We start from the raw sequence: 14,389 nt of genomic DNA, 5'->3' as shown, positions 1-14,389 counted from the left end.
TGTGTGCCTGCCCATTCTAATTTCTTGCCCTCCTAAGTATTCTAATTTCTTGCCCTCCTAAGTCCTGTCCCTGAACTACTTATTTACTATATCCAAAATAAAATAAGAAATATGTTTTATGCCTTAATATTTACATTAAATCACTTTGCTAATTGCATATTGTACTTGTTTGTAGCCTAAATACTTAAATTTGCACTTAAAACTGTAATTTTGTAACTTTTGAAAATGCCAGTAAAAACTTGGCTGTTCCAGTAAATTTTGGGTATCGTGTCAGTAAATTTCAACCTGGTAGGTTGGCAACACTGCAAGCAGATGTAGCCTACTGGTACATGGCTAACCCCAGGAATTATACAGAATGCTATTTTCACTGGCCAGAAAGGGCCATAGGCCCTGATTCATCCCTGAAACGGGAAAGTAGACATTCCAAGGTATTTAGTAAGAGGCATTGTGAGTTTTTTGAAGTTGTAATTTTTTTCCCACAATTCTTTGCAACATGAAGATTGTCATATTAACAGGTTATTTCTCTCACACAGCATATGCATACCACAAATTATACCCCAAAACACATTCTCCTACTCCTCGTGAGTATGGTGATACCATACGCGTGAGACTTTTACACAGCCTGGCCACATACAGAGGCCCAACATGCAGGGAGCAGCGTCAGGCGTTCTAGGGACATAAATTAAACACTTCATTTTTTGACTACCTCTTACTCTTATAATTTTGAAGGCACTGGAGCACCAGGACAATGGAAACATCCACAAAATGACCCCATTTTATAAAGTAAACCAAGATAGATAGATGGAGCACAGATGAGCCAGGGATGGATGGAGAATGAATGAGCACAGATGGATGGAGCACGGATGAGCCAGGGATGGATGGAGCATGGATGAACCAGGGATGGATGGAGAATGAATGAGCACGGATGGATGGAGCATGGATGAGCCAGGGATGGATGGAGCATGGATGAGCACAGATGGATGGAGCATGGATGGATGGAGCACGGATGAGCCAGGGATGAATGAAACCTGGATGAGCCAGGGATGGATGGAGCATGGATGAGCATGGATAGATGGAGTACGGATGAGCCAGGGATGGATGGAGCATGGATGAGCCAGGGATGGATAAGCATGGATGAGCATGGATGGATGAAGTATAGATGGGCACATATGGAGCATGGATGGGCACATATGAGGCATGTATGAGCACATATGGAGCATGGATGAGCCAGGGATGGATAAATGGATGGGCACAGATCAGCACTGTGGGCACTCCAGAGAAAGCCCACAGCTCTGCTGCACCTGGCTCCCTCCTCTCCTCGCACACTGTACTGATCAGTGTGAGGGGAGGAGCTGCACCAGAAAAGCTCCGGTTTGTTGACAAGTGATCGCTCCGTCATTGGACGGAGCGATCACGTGGTAAAGGGCCGCTGTCATTGGCCCTTTACCCCGTTCCGTGACGCGGCGGGTCCGGAGGACCCGACGGTCACGGATATTTTCGGGTGTGTGCCCCAGGGGGCTCGCAGGAGCGCAATTCTGTGAGGACGTGCATGGACGCTTTCCCAGAATAAGCAAACCGCGCTGTAGCCATCTTTTGGCTATGGCCCGGTCAGCATGTGGTTAAAGATATACCTGCAACAGCTTTGATAAGAATTGCAAGAAGCACTGACAAAAATGAATATAAGAAGGTATTGTTCATTAATAAAAATTATTTATGTATTTGTTTAGCTAGCTGCTACTCCTAGCATAGTGATTTTATCATATGACAACCCAACAGCTCTTGCAGAGAATATAGTGTTAAACACCAGATACACTGCAAACACACTTGATATAAAAAATTTAGAAAACATAATTTGACACTGACCATTCTGCTGAGTACTGTGAAACTAATTGAGCCTACTAACTGTACATACAGTACACATATACCACAGTCCTTCTACTCACACAATATGCCTTAATGTGCAACCAGCAAGATTCTAACAGACATGTACCATCCTTAGCATGCTGATTTTTTTTAAATGAAACTGTTCCATTACTTTTCTGCACACAGACTACCTTAAAGTGGTTGTAAAATCGTATATATACCAAGTGAAGTGACTGGCCTCAGATGATACAGAGAGATATCCAATATAGACCCCTCCCTCCTCAACAGTACATACCCCCTCCAGTACAGGGCAGCTCCCTCCTCACCAGTAAGGCCCCCCCCCCCACAAGTACAGACCCCTTCCCCTTCCTAAGCTCACTCACCAGATGCAATGCAGAGATGCAGTGGCAGCAGAAAGTTCTCCTCTTGGCTGTGCAAAGTGACTTTAGCCAAGGAGGAGCTTCCCTTGGCCTCATGAATGACCCGCAAGGACATTTGCATATGAGTGAACCACAAAGTTCATTCATATACAAATCTCACACTGATTGATACAATACAAATCTCGCATCCTCCCTAAGGAGGTTCTAATTCATGGCACCTAGGATGGAACATCTGATTCTACTTTCAATGATCTGAATTGGTGGTAAATGAAGGGGTGTACTTATTTTTTGCACAGTAGAAAACTGCATTTCTTTTAACAATGATGAGAATGAATACACTGTGTCAATGATATGTGTCATATGATCAAGTATATCCTTTTTATCTGTAGTTTATTTTTTGCATGGCAATACAAAGTATTATCTTACCACAGTCACATAGGCATGCTAGGGCTAATATAATTGAAAACAATATATGAATGGAATACTGGCAAATGATTGAAAGGTCTGCCTCCTCCATTCAAAGATCGTGATTCATAGAAGTGATAGTACAGCTTCTATGAATGGAGTATGTGGGTGGTAAGGGCAGGCATAGTTAGGTTATCTTGATGAGTGCCTGTCACAGTTCCTTCAGCTTTTTAAACCCCCCCCCCCCAAAGGGCACGTCACACTGATAGTAAGTAGAATCCCTTGTGCTCATATTATTTTCCTAAACTTAGCTGGGGGGTCACTTTAGGCTTTAACCATTGTTCAGGTGGCAACAACTCCTCGTCAATTGCTTATTTTGGTCCATTCTGGAATAATGAAATGTACTGCCCCATAGTATATCTTACACACTTTACCACAGAGGGACCCTTAAAATAATTTCTTCAGGTCTCAGGAAATCTACAGCCTATAGTACATTTGCATGCCTAGTAAGTTGAAGACATAATCATTAACATAACAATGAAGAATATGGCATCTAAAACAGATTATTTGATCCCCCAAAACCCCCTGTTTGGAATTTCATTTTTTTTTTTCAGTAATAGTAATGAAATTAATGAATAATATTAATGAACAAATAAATATTAAATATTAAATAAATAAATGCAGACAGTAAAAACTGAAGTGTCCTGTTACATTGGTGGTCAGAAGAGAAATACTAACTTATTAGTGATTGGTGTAATACTATCTTAAAGTGGAGTTCCACCCACTTTTACAACTCTTCAGCATCCCTCACTAAACTGTGCACTGTAAATGAATTGGATATTTTTACATTTTTTTTCTCAGCACCTACTGTATATCTGCTGTATTCATTTTCCACTTCCTCCTCCCTGGCCGCGTCCCATCGCATCATTTCCTGTTTGCAATGCCTTCTAGGAAGGGGCGGAAACTTCCTCTGACACTGCCATTGCTATGGAAACCTGACCTGAAACTTATTACACTGCTTGTACTGCACTGAGCATGTGCGAGATCTGCAAGGATGAGATCCAGGAAGAAATACAGTCTGGCTTCAGATGCCCACACTTAAGATGGCCATGGCCTGCTGTAAGTTTATAAAATAACAAACTACTGCTATAAACTAACAAAACAGACCTTAGTTTACAGACTAACCTTACTAGAATACATTAAGCTTGTGTATTATATGGGTATTTTTATTTAAAAAGTATAATTTCGGCCGGAACACCACTTTAAGTTGATGGTCAGTAGAAAAAGGCCCTCTTACATTGATGGTCTTTGGAAAGTGACCCCCTTAGATTGATGGTCAGGGTGCAGTGCCCTCTTACATTGGTGATAAATGTAAAGAATGTGCTATCATATTAAAGTCAAAGCAACCGTACAAGAAAAATGGTTGATTTAAAATTATTTAGTTTAAAATAAAATGTGTTTCTGTTTAACCTCTTATTAACCATTAGGTAACTTCAAACAGCCCATATACTGTAACTTCCCCTTCTACACTTAGCTAATATTTTTTCATCTGATTTTATTCTTATTTCAATTTATTTACCATTAATATTTGTAAGTTTTTTGTTAAATTGTTAGTTGTTTTGTTTAATTTTTGTTACAATAATATAATGCACAACATTAATTCATTTTCTTAATACATTTTCATTGCTTTGCACTATAATCTTACTTTCAGTGTCCATATACATTGGACAAATTATCAACTAAAATGTATGCTTTTTATCTGCAGTAACACTAATTGTTTTTAAAATTAACATGTGCTTAACAAAATGTCATGTATTTTGTCTATACAAAATAAAATTTTTTTGGCAAGAGGACATGTCTTGACAAGTTTACAAATAAAATGTATACATTCATAAATCAAAAACATAAAAATAAAATACCTTTCTTTTTTTGAAGACTCCTTTGGTACCAGGAACAGCTTCACACACTCTGCTAAATGCTTCCCTGCAAGTCAAATATATAAAAATAAGGATCGTTTCTGTAAGTGAATCTTATTTAATGCACTTAAATTAAATCTGAGAGACGTATGGAGGCTGCCATTTCTCACCTCTTCTAGCTAGTGCTAGTTGCCTGGCTACCATACTGGCCTCCACAGTCCAGTGCTCCAGTGAGTGACTAACAGAGCACAGAGAACTGAGGTGTTTGGTCACTCAGTTCAGTACTGTCTTAAAGCCGGTGGGGTTCAGATGCAGCATTGCACCTAGGTAAGTATGATTTTTTTTAAAAAACCCTAACTTCTCTTTTAAGATGCCAGTAGCAGCAGTAATTGTATAATCTTAGCTACCAATTAATGCAGAATGTTTGGAGTCTAAAGCTGGCCAAACATGGGTCAATTATTCCCCCATCCACACATACAAGGTGGATGTGGGAACCCTCTCTACTGTGTCATTGTATTCTGACAGCTGGGAGACTCCCCCACCATCAGAATACACAGATCAGCACCACAGCCTATTGCTGAGAATATACTGACAGGGCGGTTGAACAGAGATTGATCAGTAGATTGACTTCTGTTTAACCACAGTGGCCAGGCATGGATCAAAATTTGGCCGGTCCCTGCTGAATTAGCTGAATTTTGATCCATTTATGGTCAGCTTTATTTATTACTCTTTATTGACTATCTTTAGTTATTAAAGATGCAAGCTTTTGGGATGTGTTAGGTTCCCTTCTCAGGCATTATACAGATTTCACAAAGAAGCTTGCATCTTTAACAACTTGTTAGCCAATAAAGGGTGTTGTCTAATCTCCAAACTTTCTGCTTTAAGAACAAGAAACAAGACAAAATAATTTTTCTCTGAATTTTATTTGCAGCAAGTGTATTCCAGGTCTCAGAAATTCTGCACCCAGAGACTGCCAGGTAACGATTATTCCCAGATTGAGGCCAGTAATGGCAAACCCAGCATTTCTCCTTTAACAGTTGGACTTTGCCAAGATATATTTAGGATCACAGTCTCCTTAAAAGCATATCTATGGCCAAAATTTAGATTAATATACTCCTATTAATCTGAACAATCTGGAAGCTTCCAAACTTACTTTGTTAAGATCCCCACACATTACTTTGAGACAGATTCCCTATACCCTATAAAATCTTGTGTAAACAACCGAGGAGAAGCTGCAAAGCATTCAAGGAATCCAGTAAGTTGTGAAAAAAGATGGCGGACAGGCAGAACTCACAACACGAAAGGTGATTTCTGGATTGTCAGAAATAACTATTGCTTGTATTGCAATTATATTGCTGAGTATGCTATGACTACAGAACTCCTTTAACTGAAAGTTTAAGTGGTTTCTTGGCTTTACAGAGTTCTAGGGGCTGGCTTGCAATAGTAACAAGCTCACAACTCAAGATTTTTTAAATACTAATATCTTGGTGGGTTTACTATTACAGTGAGTCTGTGGCATATGCCTCTTTTTCCACATTATTAAAACAGACTTTTACTTTTGCATAATAATTTAGTTCTGTGGGAACCAATTTGAATTTATTTACAAAGAACTGTTGTCACCCACCACATTTTTTTCAAATGCAAATTATGCTAACAACTGCATCAGATTAAAAGAGAAGTATGGGATGCAAAAAAAACACATTCATACTCAACTATGTAGACGACACAGCATGCTGCTGCTGTCCCCCGCCGGCTCCACATAAAGAACTGAGCGATCAAAGACAGCTGATCATTCAATTATAGGGTCTGCTGTGAGCACAGAGCTCTGCCCCTCCACTGCTCACTGGAGCGCTGGGTTTTGCAGGGGGTGGGGGCAGTTGGTGCAGGCTTTCAGTGCTGTTCTGATAGGAGTGGGGAGGGCACAGCACAGCCCACACCTCCTCCCAGTCTCTGCCACTGTAATTTCTCCTGTTGGGACTTCACTGTTCACTTTATTAGTTCACTGTGCCAGGCTGCCCCCCTTGTCCAGGCCCTTGTCCCTGCCAGGAGTGCTGGGATGGGAAAAGGAGCTAAGCGGGCCAGGCATAATGTCCATGGGGAGTCAAGACCGGGGGGGTGCAGCCCACCCCGGTACTTACTCGAATCCGGCCATAGTGTGTAAACAAATTTTAAAAAATGGTCTGGCAGCAAAAGGTTAACAAAATAACACATGACAATATGTTTGGTTTTTTTCAGCTGTATTTACTGCAGCAGCAGTTTCTGGAGTGGATATTAGAAAGGCATAGTGGGGTGATACTTATTTGTAACAATTTTACTGTAATAGTTTTTCGTCTATACTGTATGCACTTTATTAAAAGGGCAGAGTAGAGCAAATTGTAATAGTTTCCTTTAAAAAAAAGGATCAAGGAACATTTTGCTCCCTGTTACCAACAGTGGATACATTCAATAACTTAAATGATAGATGAAATATAGCAGGATTTTATGTTTACACAGGTTTCACTATTTGCTGAGTAAATTTGTCTACTTGGGGACAGGATGGCAATACACATCTGAAAAGGTTCCGAAACCCTAACAATTATCAAAAAATAAAGGAAAATTTGGACATTAGATACATTTTAACTTAGTTACTGTAAGATTCTAAAGGGAAATTATAATGCTTTCTGTTTTTTATATACTTGTTTTACAAGTAAATGTTCACTAGATAGCAAAAGATTCCCAGAGCAATGGGTTAGCTAAGGAGAGGACAAAGCAAAGTAGTTCCCCGTCATGAATGTGGTTTCTCAATAAAGCCTTAGACATTTAATGAGGGATCAGCCAATTGCTCGATAACAGAAAAAGAAGAAATGACTCTTGCGCACAAGTGAGCAACCTGACAGATGGTAAAACATCCTTGCTGCCCTCAAGGATGGGGAATCCTAGCAGACAAAGAAATAAAAAGAGAGAGGGGCATTATCTTTTGTAAAATATTTATTGAATAAAATGATAAAAGAAATTACTCACAAGCAGTTGTGAAGCCGGGTGCAGTAAGAATCAAGCACCGACTAGCAGCAAGCGTTTATTATGATGAGCGAAACCTTCCAAAGGTCTTGGAGGAACATACAGGCATCACTACCAGCTAACGCGTTTCGAAGGGCACGTCCCTTCTTCATCAGAGCTCAGCAGTGAACCCTCCTTCAGTAGTCCCTGTATAAATAGTGCCAAAAAAAGGCACAATCAGTGGATTAGGGAGGGCACATGGGGCCCCTCCCCCTCAATGGATCCCTCCCTCCTAGGCTCCTCAATTATATAAGCAGATAGACGAAAAATAAAAATTAATAGAAAATAAAAAAATTTTTAAAAAAATAATAGACAATAAATAAATATAAATAAATACATGTGAGTATCAATGTGGTTAAATGCTACCGAAGGCAGGGGCTACCCGTGGGGAAACATAACATACACACAGTGATAGATGATAGCATGTTGAGCACAAAAAGGTGCAGAGTAGCATATACTATGCAAACCTGTTAATAGGGGGACAAGCCATATGGCTAGCAGACTATAATATGTAAGTGGACACTGTACCTTCAGTGTCCGATCTGATCCCTGTACATGCGAGCGGCTCGCCGATCATTTCCGGGTAGTGTATCCGTGCTGGAACGCACGCCAATGCGTTTGCGTTCCAGGCGGGAGGAAGAGGCACGGTGCGCGTCACTTCCTCAGTGTCTGTTGTCGCCCACCAGTAACGTAGGCAGCAAGGGATTGCACGGCGCCATGTTGCTAGGGGCAGACTTCCGAGGGGACATAGCTAAATAAAGCATAGGATCCACCCAACGTCAGCCTGACCATGCATCTGCCTTACAGACAGTGACTGCGCCAATCAAGGGGCCCCAAAAGAAAAACGCTAAGGATGTAAGATGTAAAAACAGGGGGGCCACTGTACAGTAATAAATAGTATATGATGCTGTATATACACCTAAGGAAAAATTTGTAAATAATGAATGATATATATAATATAATAATAATGAACAAAATAAATGATGAGAAAAAAAAATATATCTAGCATTAGCATAAGGTGCTCACCCCGTATGCCAATCTGCACGTGAGGTGGATGCTCATATCACTGGCATGCCATGAACCGACCTCGGGCATATGAGGAGGTTATATGAATCAAGGGATAACCCAGGCCAGACCAAATGTATAAAAATATATATAAAAAAACTACACAGGGATGGTACTGAAGGAGTGGACACATGTGGCACAGAACAGTAACTAGAATAATGACTACTAAATAGTGCTATGCATATGATAGTCATAATGTACCCCACAGCGGGGGGGGGGGGGGGGGGGGGGGGGAACCAGGGAAAGAGAAACATACAATAGATAATAGATATTTTGGGGGGGAAATACAGGTGATCCCTCCCCCATTACTGTGTGCAACATATGTAGAGTGACAAACTTATCACTAACAAAAAGATACCTATATTTTATAGATGCAGAACATGTCACTGATGGTAACACAATAATAGTATTAAAATTAGTATTAGTAGAGAATAAAAATAAATTTAAATCACTAAAAAATGAAATATACATGATACACTGATTGAACTAAGAACCTAATTAAATGCAACAAGCAAAGCCAACCTAATTCCAGAGACATAAAAAAAAAGGGGGGGGGGAGACAATGACACATGGGAGCACCATAGATGGGCACTGCAGAGTCACGTAATCTTGTGAACCTCAGGGTCCTCATCCAATCCCCCGGTGGTCATACTCCCGAGGGTGAAGATCCAATAAGCTTCTAAGTAATTTTTGAGATTTTTTACTGTATCTACACACCATGCGATTTTATACACCTAATTGTAAGTTGTGCGATCGATGGTCACACACGAACTTGACCTTAGACTTAATCAAATCAGCTCCTTTTCGTTTGTTTTTAATTAATTATTGATGTTTTATATTATATTTCACACCATGCGATTAAATATTATTTGGTCGCATGTTGTGCGATTGTGGGGCATGTATAAACCTGACCTAGGTTTTAAAATTAGTTTTCTATGTTGATCTATATTCATATACCATGCAATTATGACATTCAACTCGCAGATCATGCGATTAAAGGGCGTTTATCAGCTTGCCATAAAACCCAATTTTTTTTTTTTTTTTTTTTTGTTTGCCCTAAAACCCAATTTTATTTTATTAAAGATTTTTTTATTGTTTTTATTATGATGATACGGGTAGTTGTTTCCCAGCATATATTCTTATGGAGTTTATCTAAAGGGTAGGTTATACATTTAATCACCATGTCTGCACTATGCCTGCATATTATTTATTAATCATCATTACAGTCATTTCCATGTTTACTAGTATTTATTTAGTTTGAGGGTATGCTGAGCGGTGTGAGTTTCCAATCCCTTCCTAGCTCCGTCCTGGGTATTTTTATTACAGGATATTTTTATTACAGGATATAGTTATATTTGGAATTCGTATAGATGCATTATTTTTGTGCTGTGAGTATTCAAAGCGGAGCCCATTGTATATATGTCTGCGGTCCCACGTAAAATGGCCACTGTTAATGGCTTTAAATTCACTAGGAGGAGTGGAGCCCAGCATATTAATGTCTGCGGTCTTACGCAAAATGGCCGCCGGTAGGGTATTTAAACTGTAGAGCGCCCGTCCAATCATATCCCCCTGATGAAGACACGTGACTCCCTGTGTCGAAGACGCGTAGGGGAGGGGCCAGGACGGAGCGATCAGCACAGAGCTGGGTTGTGGAGCTCTCACACCCTGCAGCACGCCGCACAGCCGTTTTTTCCTATGTTATGTTTGGTGCACATGAGCACCTTATAAATGTGAGTACCCCATGTGGGGATTGGATGTGATTTTAATAAAAGTATCCTACGGTATTATACTATATTAGCCTTTTTCTTTTATATGGTCTGATGTGAGTGGAGCCATAAAGAATCTAGTGTGGGAATCAGCTGTACCTAATACTGAGCCCAGGGGTGGCTCCAAAAGCGTGTATTGACACAATTAAAACCTGTGTCACACGCTCCAAGGTGAGCGCAATCACATTGGGGGTCACCAAGGCACTTCACAGCATGTTTTTCTTGGGCACGTTTGATTCAAAACCGGAACTTTTTCTTTGAACCATCACCATTACACTGACTTTTATTTGAACTTGGTCACTTTATGTTACTGGATTGGAAGATTCTTTCACGGATGTGATTTGAACACCTTTATTAGGGCGATTATAGTTTCAATTCGCCCATGCATGTGATTGATTTACTTTGTTTGTGCTTTACGAATATATATATTGTTTTATTTAAAATTTTTTTTTTTTTTTTTTTTTCTTTTTCATTTTAATCACAGTGGATCTACATATGTGTAACATTTTTTAGCATATACACCTTATTAGGAATGATTATATTTTAATCACTGTGGATTGTATATTTATCTTATTACGTTTTTCTATGCACATTGCACTTTGTGTTTTATTGCACTAGTTATTTGTTAGTGTGTTTGTTCATAGGATTCACACAGCAGGTGATCTTAGTAAGTGATCAGAGCTTTAGGATTCACACAGCAGTTGATCTTAGTAAGTGATCAGAGCTTTAGGCTCTATTTGATTTGCACTCTTTATTATCTATGATTTGTACTTAGATTTACAGTTATTCAGTTACACCCCTAGGCGCGGCGCATTTTTTTCATATATCATTTATCGCACGGTCATGAATACGTGATCTGCGCCTGCAGCCGGGTAGCTGTTTGGTTGAATTTCCATTAAGGCACTGGATAATTGTGGCTCGCAGGATTTTTTGCCATAATTCTGTCTTTTAATTCATATACTTGTTTGTAGCCTATGGATCCGTTTGCCTTTTTTGATAATAGAGAATTGGATCTGGAGGATCTATTCTCAGATAAGAAACCCAGAGATGATGATATTGCACATTTGTTTAGGAAGTTAGGCCACTGTATGGATAAAAAGAGTAATGTCTGGTGGGATCAATCCACGATGGAAAAATATTTGAAAGATAACTTAATCCCCAGAAAACTCAGATGGGATGTCCCAATCAATGATGGTTTATTGGGAAATGAGGATATAAATGAATGGTACTCGTTCTTTGAAAGTAAAGGGAGAGAGATTATGGAATTTCTGATTAAGGCTCGGTTCACACATGGGCGGCACGACTTGCAGGTCGCCTCAGCGAGGCGACCTGCAAACGACTGCGGGGCGACTTGCGAGACGACTTCTGCATAGAAGTCTATGCAAGTCGCCCCAAGTCGCCCCCAAAGTAATACAGGAACCTTTTTCTAAGTCGGAGCGACTTGCGTCGCTCCAATTAGAACGGTTCCATAGCACAGAACGGGAGGCGACTTGTCAGGCGACTAGGTCGCCTGACAAGTCGCCCCAGTGTGAACCGAGCCTTAAAGGAAACAACGCAAATTGAAATCTTTGGAGAATCAGATTAAGGAAATTAGGGATAAAATCTCTCCTTTTAAAGATACACCGGAATATAATAAGCACATGGGAGAACTGCAGAAAAATATGCAGAAAAAGGATTTAGAGAACAGAAATGGAAAAAAGAAAAAATACCAGAGAGATCTGGATGATTACCAGAGTTTACAGATGGCAAGCAACGTTGGAAAATAATGTTGCCAATAATTCACAGATAGATAATACGGGTGACCAAAATGTAGGTGCTAGAGCACCCTATCCACCAAATCAACAACAGCAGGATGGAAGACCACCTAATAGAGGACATCCACCACATCAATATGAGGATAAGCAACCTTATACACCTCTTCAGCAACCCCTAAGAAGGGCGCAGATGGATTATGACACACATCAAGGGTTGAACGGAAGAAGATATGATAACCCATATCAGGGTCCCCCTACTAACCAAGGAAATTGGGGTTATGGGGCACCGCATCATAGGGGAAATGGTTTTAAACCCTACTACGGTGGAAATCAATATGGCAGAGGACATCAATCCTACCATACACCAAATAGGAGGGGTGCACAACATAGTGAAAATCGTTCCTATGGACCACAATATAATAGAAATCAAGGTTACCAACAAGGGACACCGATGAGGGGTGATCGACGTCCACCATATGGGGGTCCTCCAGCACCTCCACCACCCCCACCTCAAGGTTATGGACGGTTCCCTCAATATAGGGATGAACCCCAAAGAAATGGAGTTTATTATTCACCTAAACCCCAGAGGACACGTTATGATAGACACACACAAGATCAATATGGGGTTCCAGTATATAACAGCTACCAACCACTTGCAGACAATAGTGATCGATATTCTGATGAGTCTTTTTTAGGGAAGAACCGGGATGGATTTACCCGCGAAGGAAGAAATCCAGGAAGAGGGGAAGAAGATCCGGACGAAGGTTACAGCAGAAAAAGAAGGCGGGAAGATTAGGTGAAGGAATCTTCAATTTGAGTGGCAAGGACTTATCAAGGGAAGAGATCTCAATACTTGATAAGGGGATAAAGTTTGCACCTAAAAAGGGTCTTAATAAATTTGATACATATGTAGGAGTGCAGAAGTTCATTAGGAAGCTTAATATTAAAAAGTATTTCGCTTTAAATCCGGTAGAAAAAACAGCTATTAATGAGAAATTTACGGGGTTGAGAAATAATTCTGTCTTCAACCCTTTTGTGGCTAATAATAAGTATGTGGACCTTTTTAAAAAATTGGTCAACACAGAACTTGAACAGCTGCCTATTAAAAAAGTGCATGAACATAGGAATTTCAAAAAGGGACTGGAGTCGTTGGAAAAAAGAACAGATATTGTCATCAGACCGGCGGACAAGGGGGGGGGTATCGTGGTACTCTCATTACAGCAATACAAGGATGAGATGAATAGGATATTGAATGATGAGAGCACATACCAAGCATTAAGTACTGATCCCTCTAGGGATTTCAGGAAGGAACTAGATTTGATTATAAAATACGGGGTGGATAATGAATTCCTTAATAATCAAGAAGCTAAATACTTAATTCCCACAGTTAGTAGGATCCCAGTAATATATTATCTTCCCAAAATTCATAAAGATAGTGTGAACCCACCAGGACGGCCCATTGTGAGTGGGATTGAGTCCCTCACTTCTAGATTGGGGGAGTACATTGACCTTCATCTACAACCCCTAGTAAAGAAAACACGTGCTTATTTGAAGGATACTAAGCATACCCTTCAATTGTTGGATGAATACGTCACGGATGGCAATATAATAATGGCTACGGGTGATGTAGCTTCATTATATACCAACATTAATCATGAAGGGGCCTTGGAAGCCGTGGAATGGGCCTTAAGTAAGGAAGAAGATTTTGATAGGGGCCTATGCGGGTTCATTTTAAAGTGTTTAAATTTTTGTTTACACCATAACTTTTTTTGGTATGATAATAGGTTCTTCCTACAAATAAGGGGTGTGGCCATGGGCGCGAAATTCGCCCCGAGTGTAGCAAACTTGTACATGGCCAAATGGGAAGAGGAGTCAGTGCAAATTGAGCAATATGGAGACTTACTACTGTACAGAAGATTTATAGATGATCTTTTGATCATATGGAAGGGGAGTGCAGAATCACTAACGGAATTGTTGGAGTCTATGAATAATAACGATCTAGGTATCTCTCTGACTTGGGAGATTAGTAGGGACCGCATACACTTTCTTGACTTAGAGATTGTGACCACAACCCATGGTGTTATTACGAGGGCTTTTTTTAAAACTACTGATCGCAACTCCTACATTCCTACTACTAGTTGCCATCACAAACCGTGGCTTAGCAATATCCCCAGAGGACAGTTCACAAGAATGAGGAGAAACTG

The 14,389-nt window shown here is 40.2% G+C and overlaps 1 protein-coding gene across 3 annotated transcripts in view; it reads right to left on the bottom strand.

Moving 5' to 3' along the window:
• SHC3 (SHC adaptor protein 3) overlaps positions 1 to 14,389 on the bottom strand; it is a 184,015-nt gene that overhangs the window by 72,436 nt on the left and 97,190 nt on the right. For all 3 annotated transcript variants that reach the window (XM_073632953.1, XM_073632954.1, XM_073632952.1), the window contains one exon: positions 4,568 to 4,631. In XM_073632953.1, the coding sequence (XP_073489054.1) occupies positions 4,568 to 4,631 (64 nt within the window). The remainder of the gene's footprint in view (positions 1 to 4,567; positions 4,632 to 14,389) is intronic.

This window comes from Aquarana catesbeiana, linkage group LG01 (assembly GCF_042186555.1).
Source record: "Aquarana catesbeiana isolate 2022-GZ linkage group LG01, ASM4218655v1, whole genome shotgun sequence".
Classification (NCBI taxonomy): domain Eukaryota; kingdom Metazoa; phylum Chordata; class Amphibia; order Anura; family Ranidae; genus Aquarana; species Aquarana catesbeiana.
This window is presented reverse-complemented; position numbering and strand designations above follow the sequence as displayed.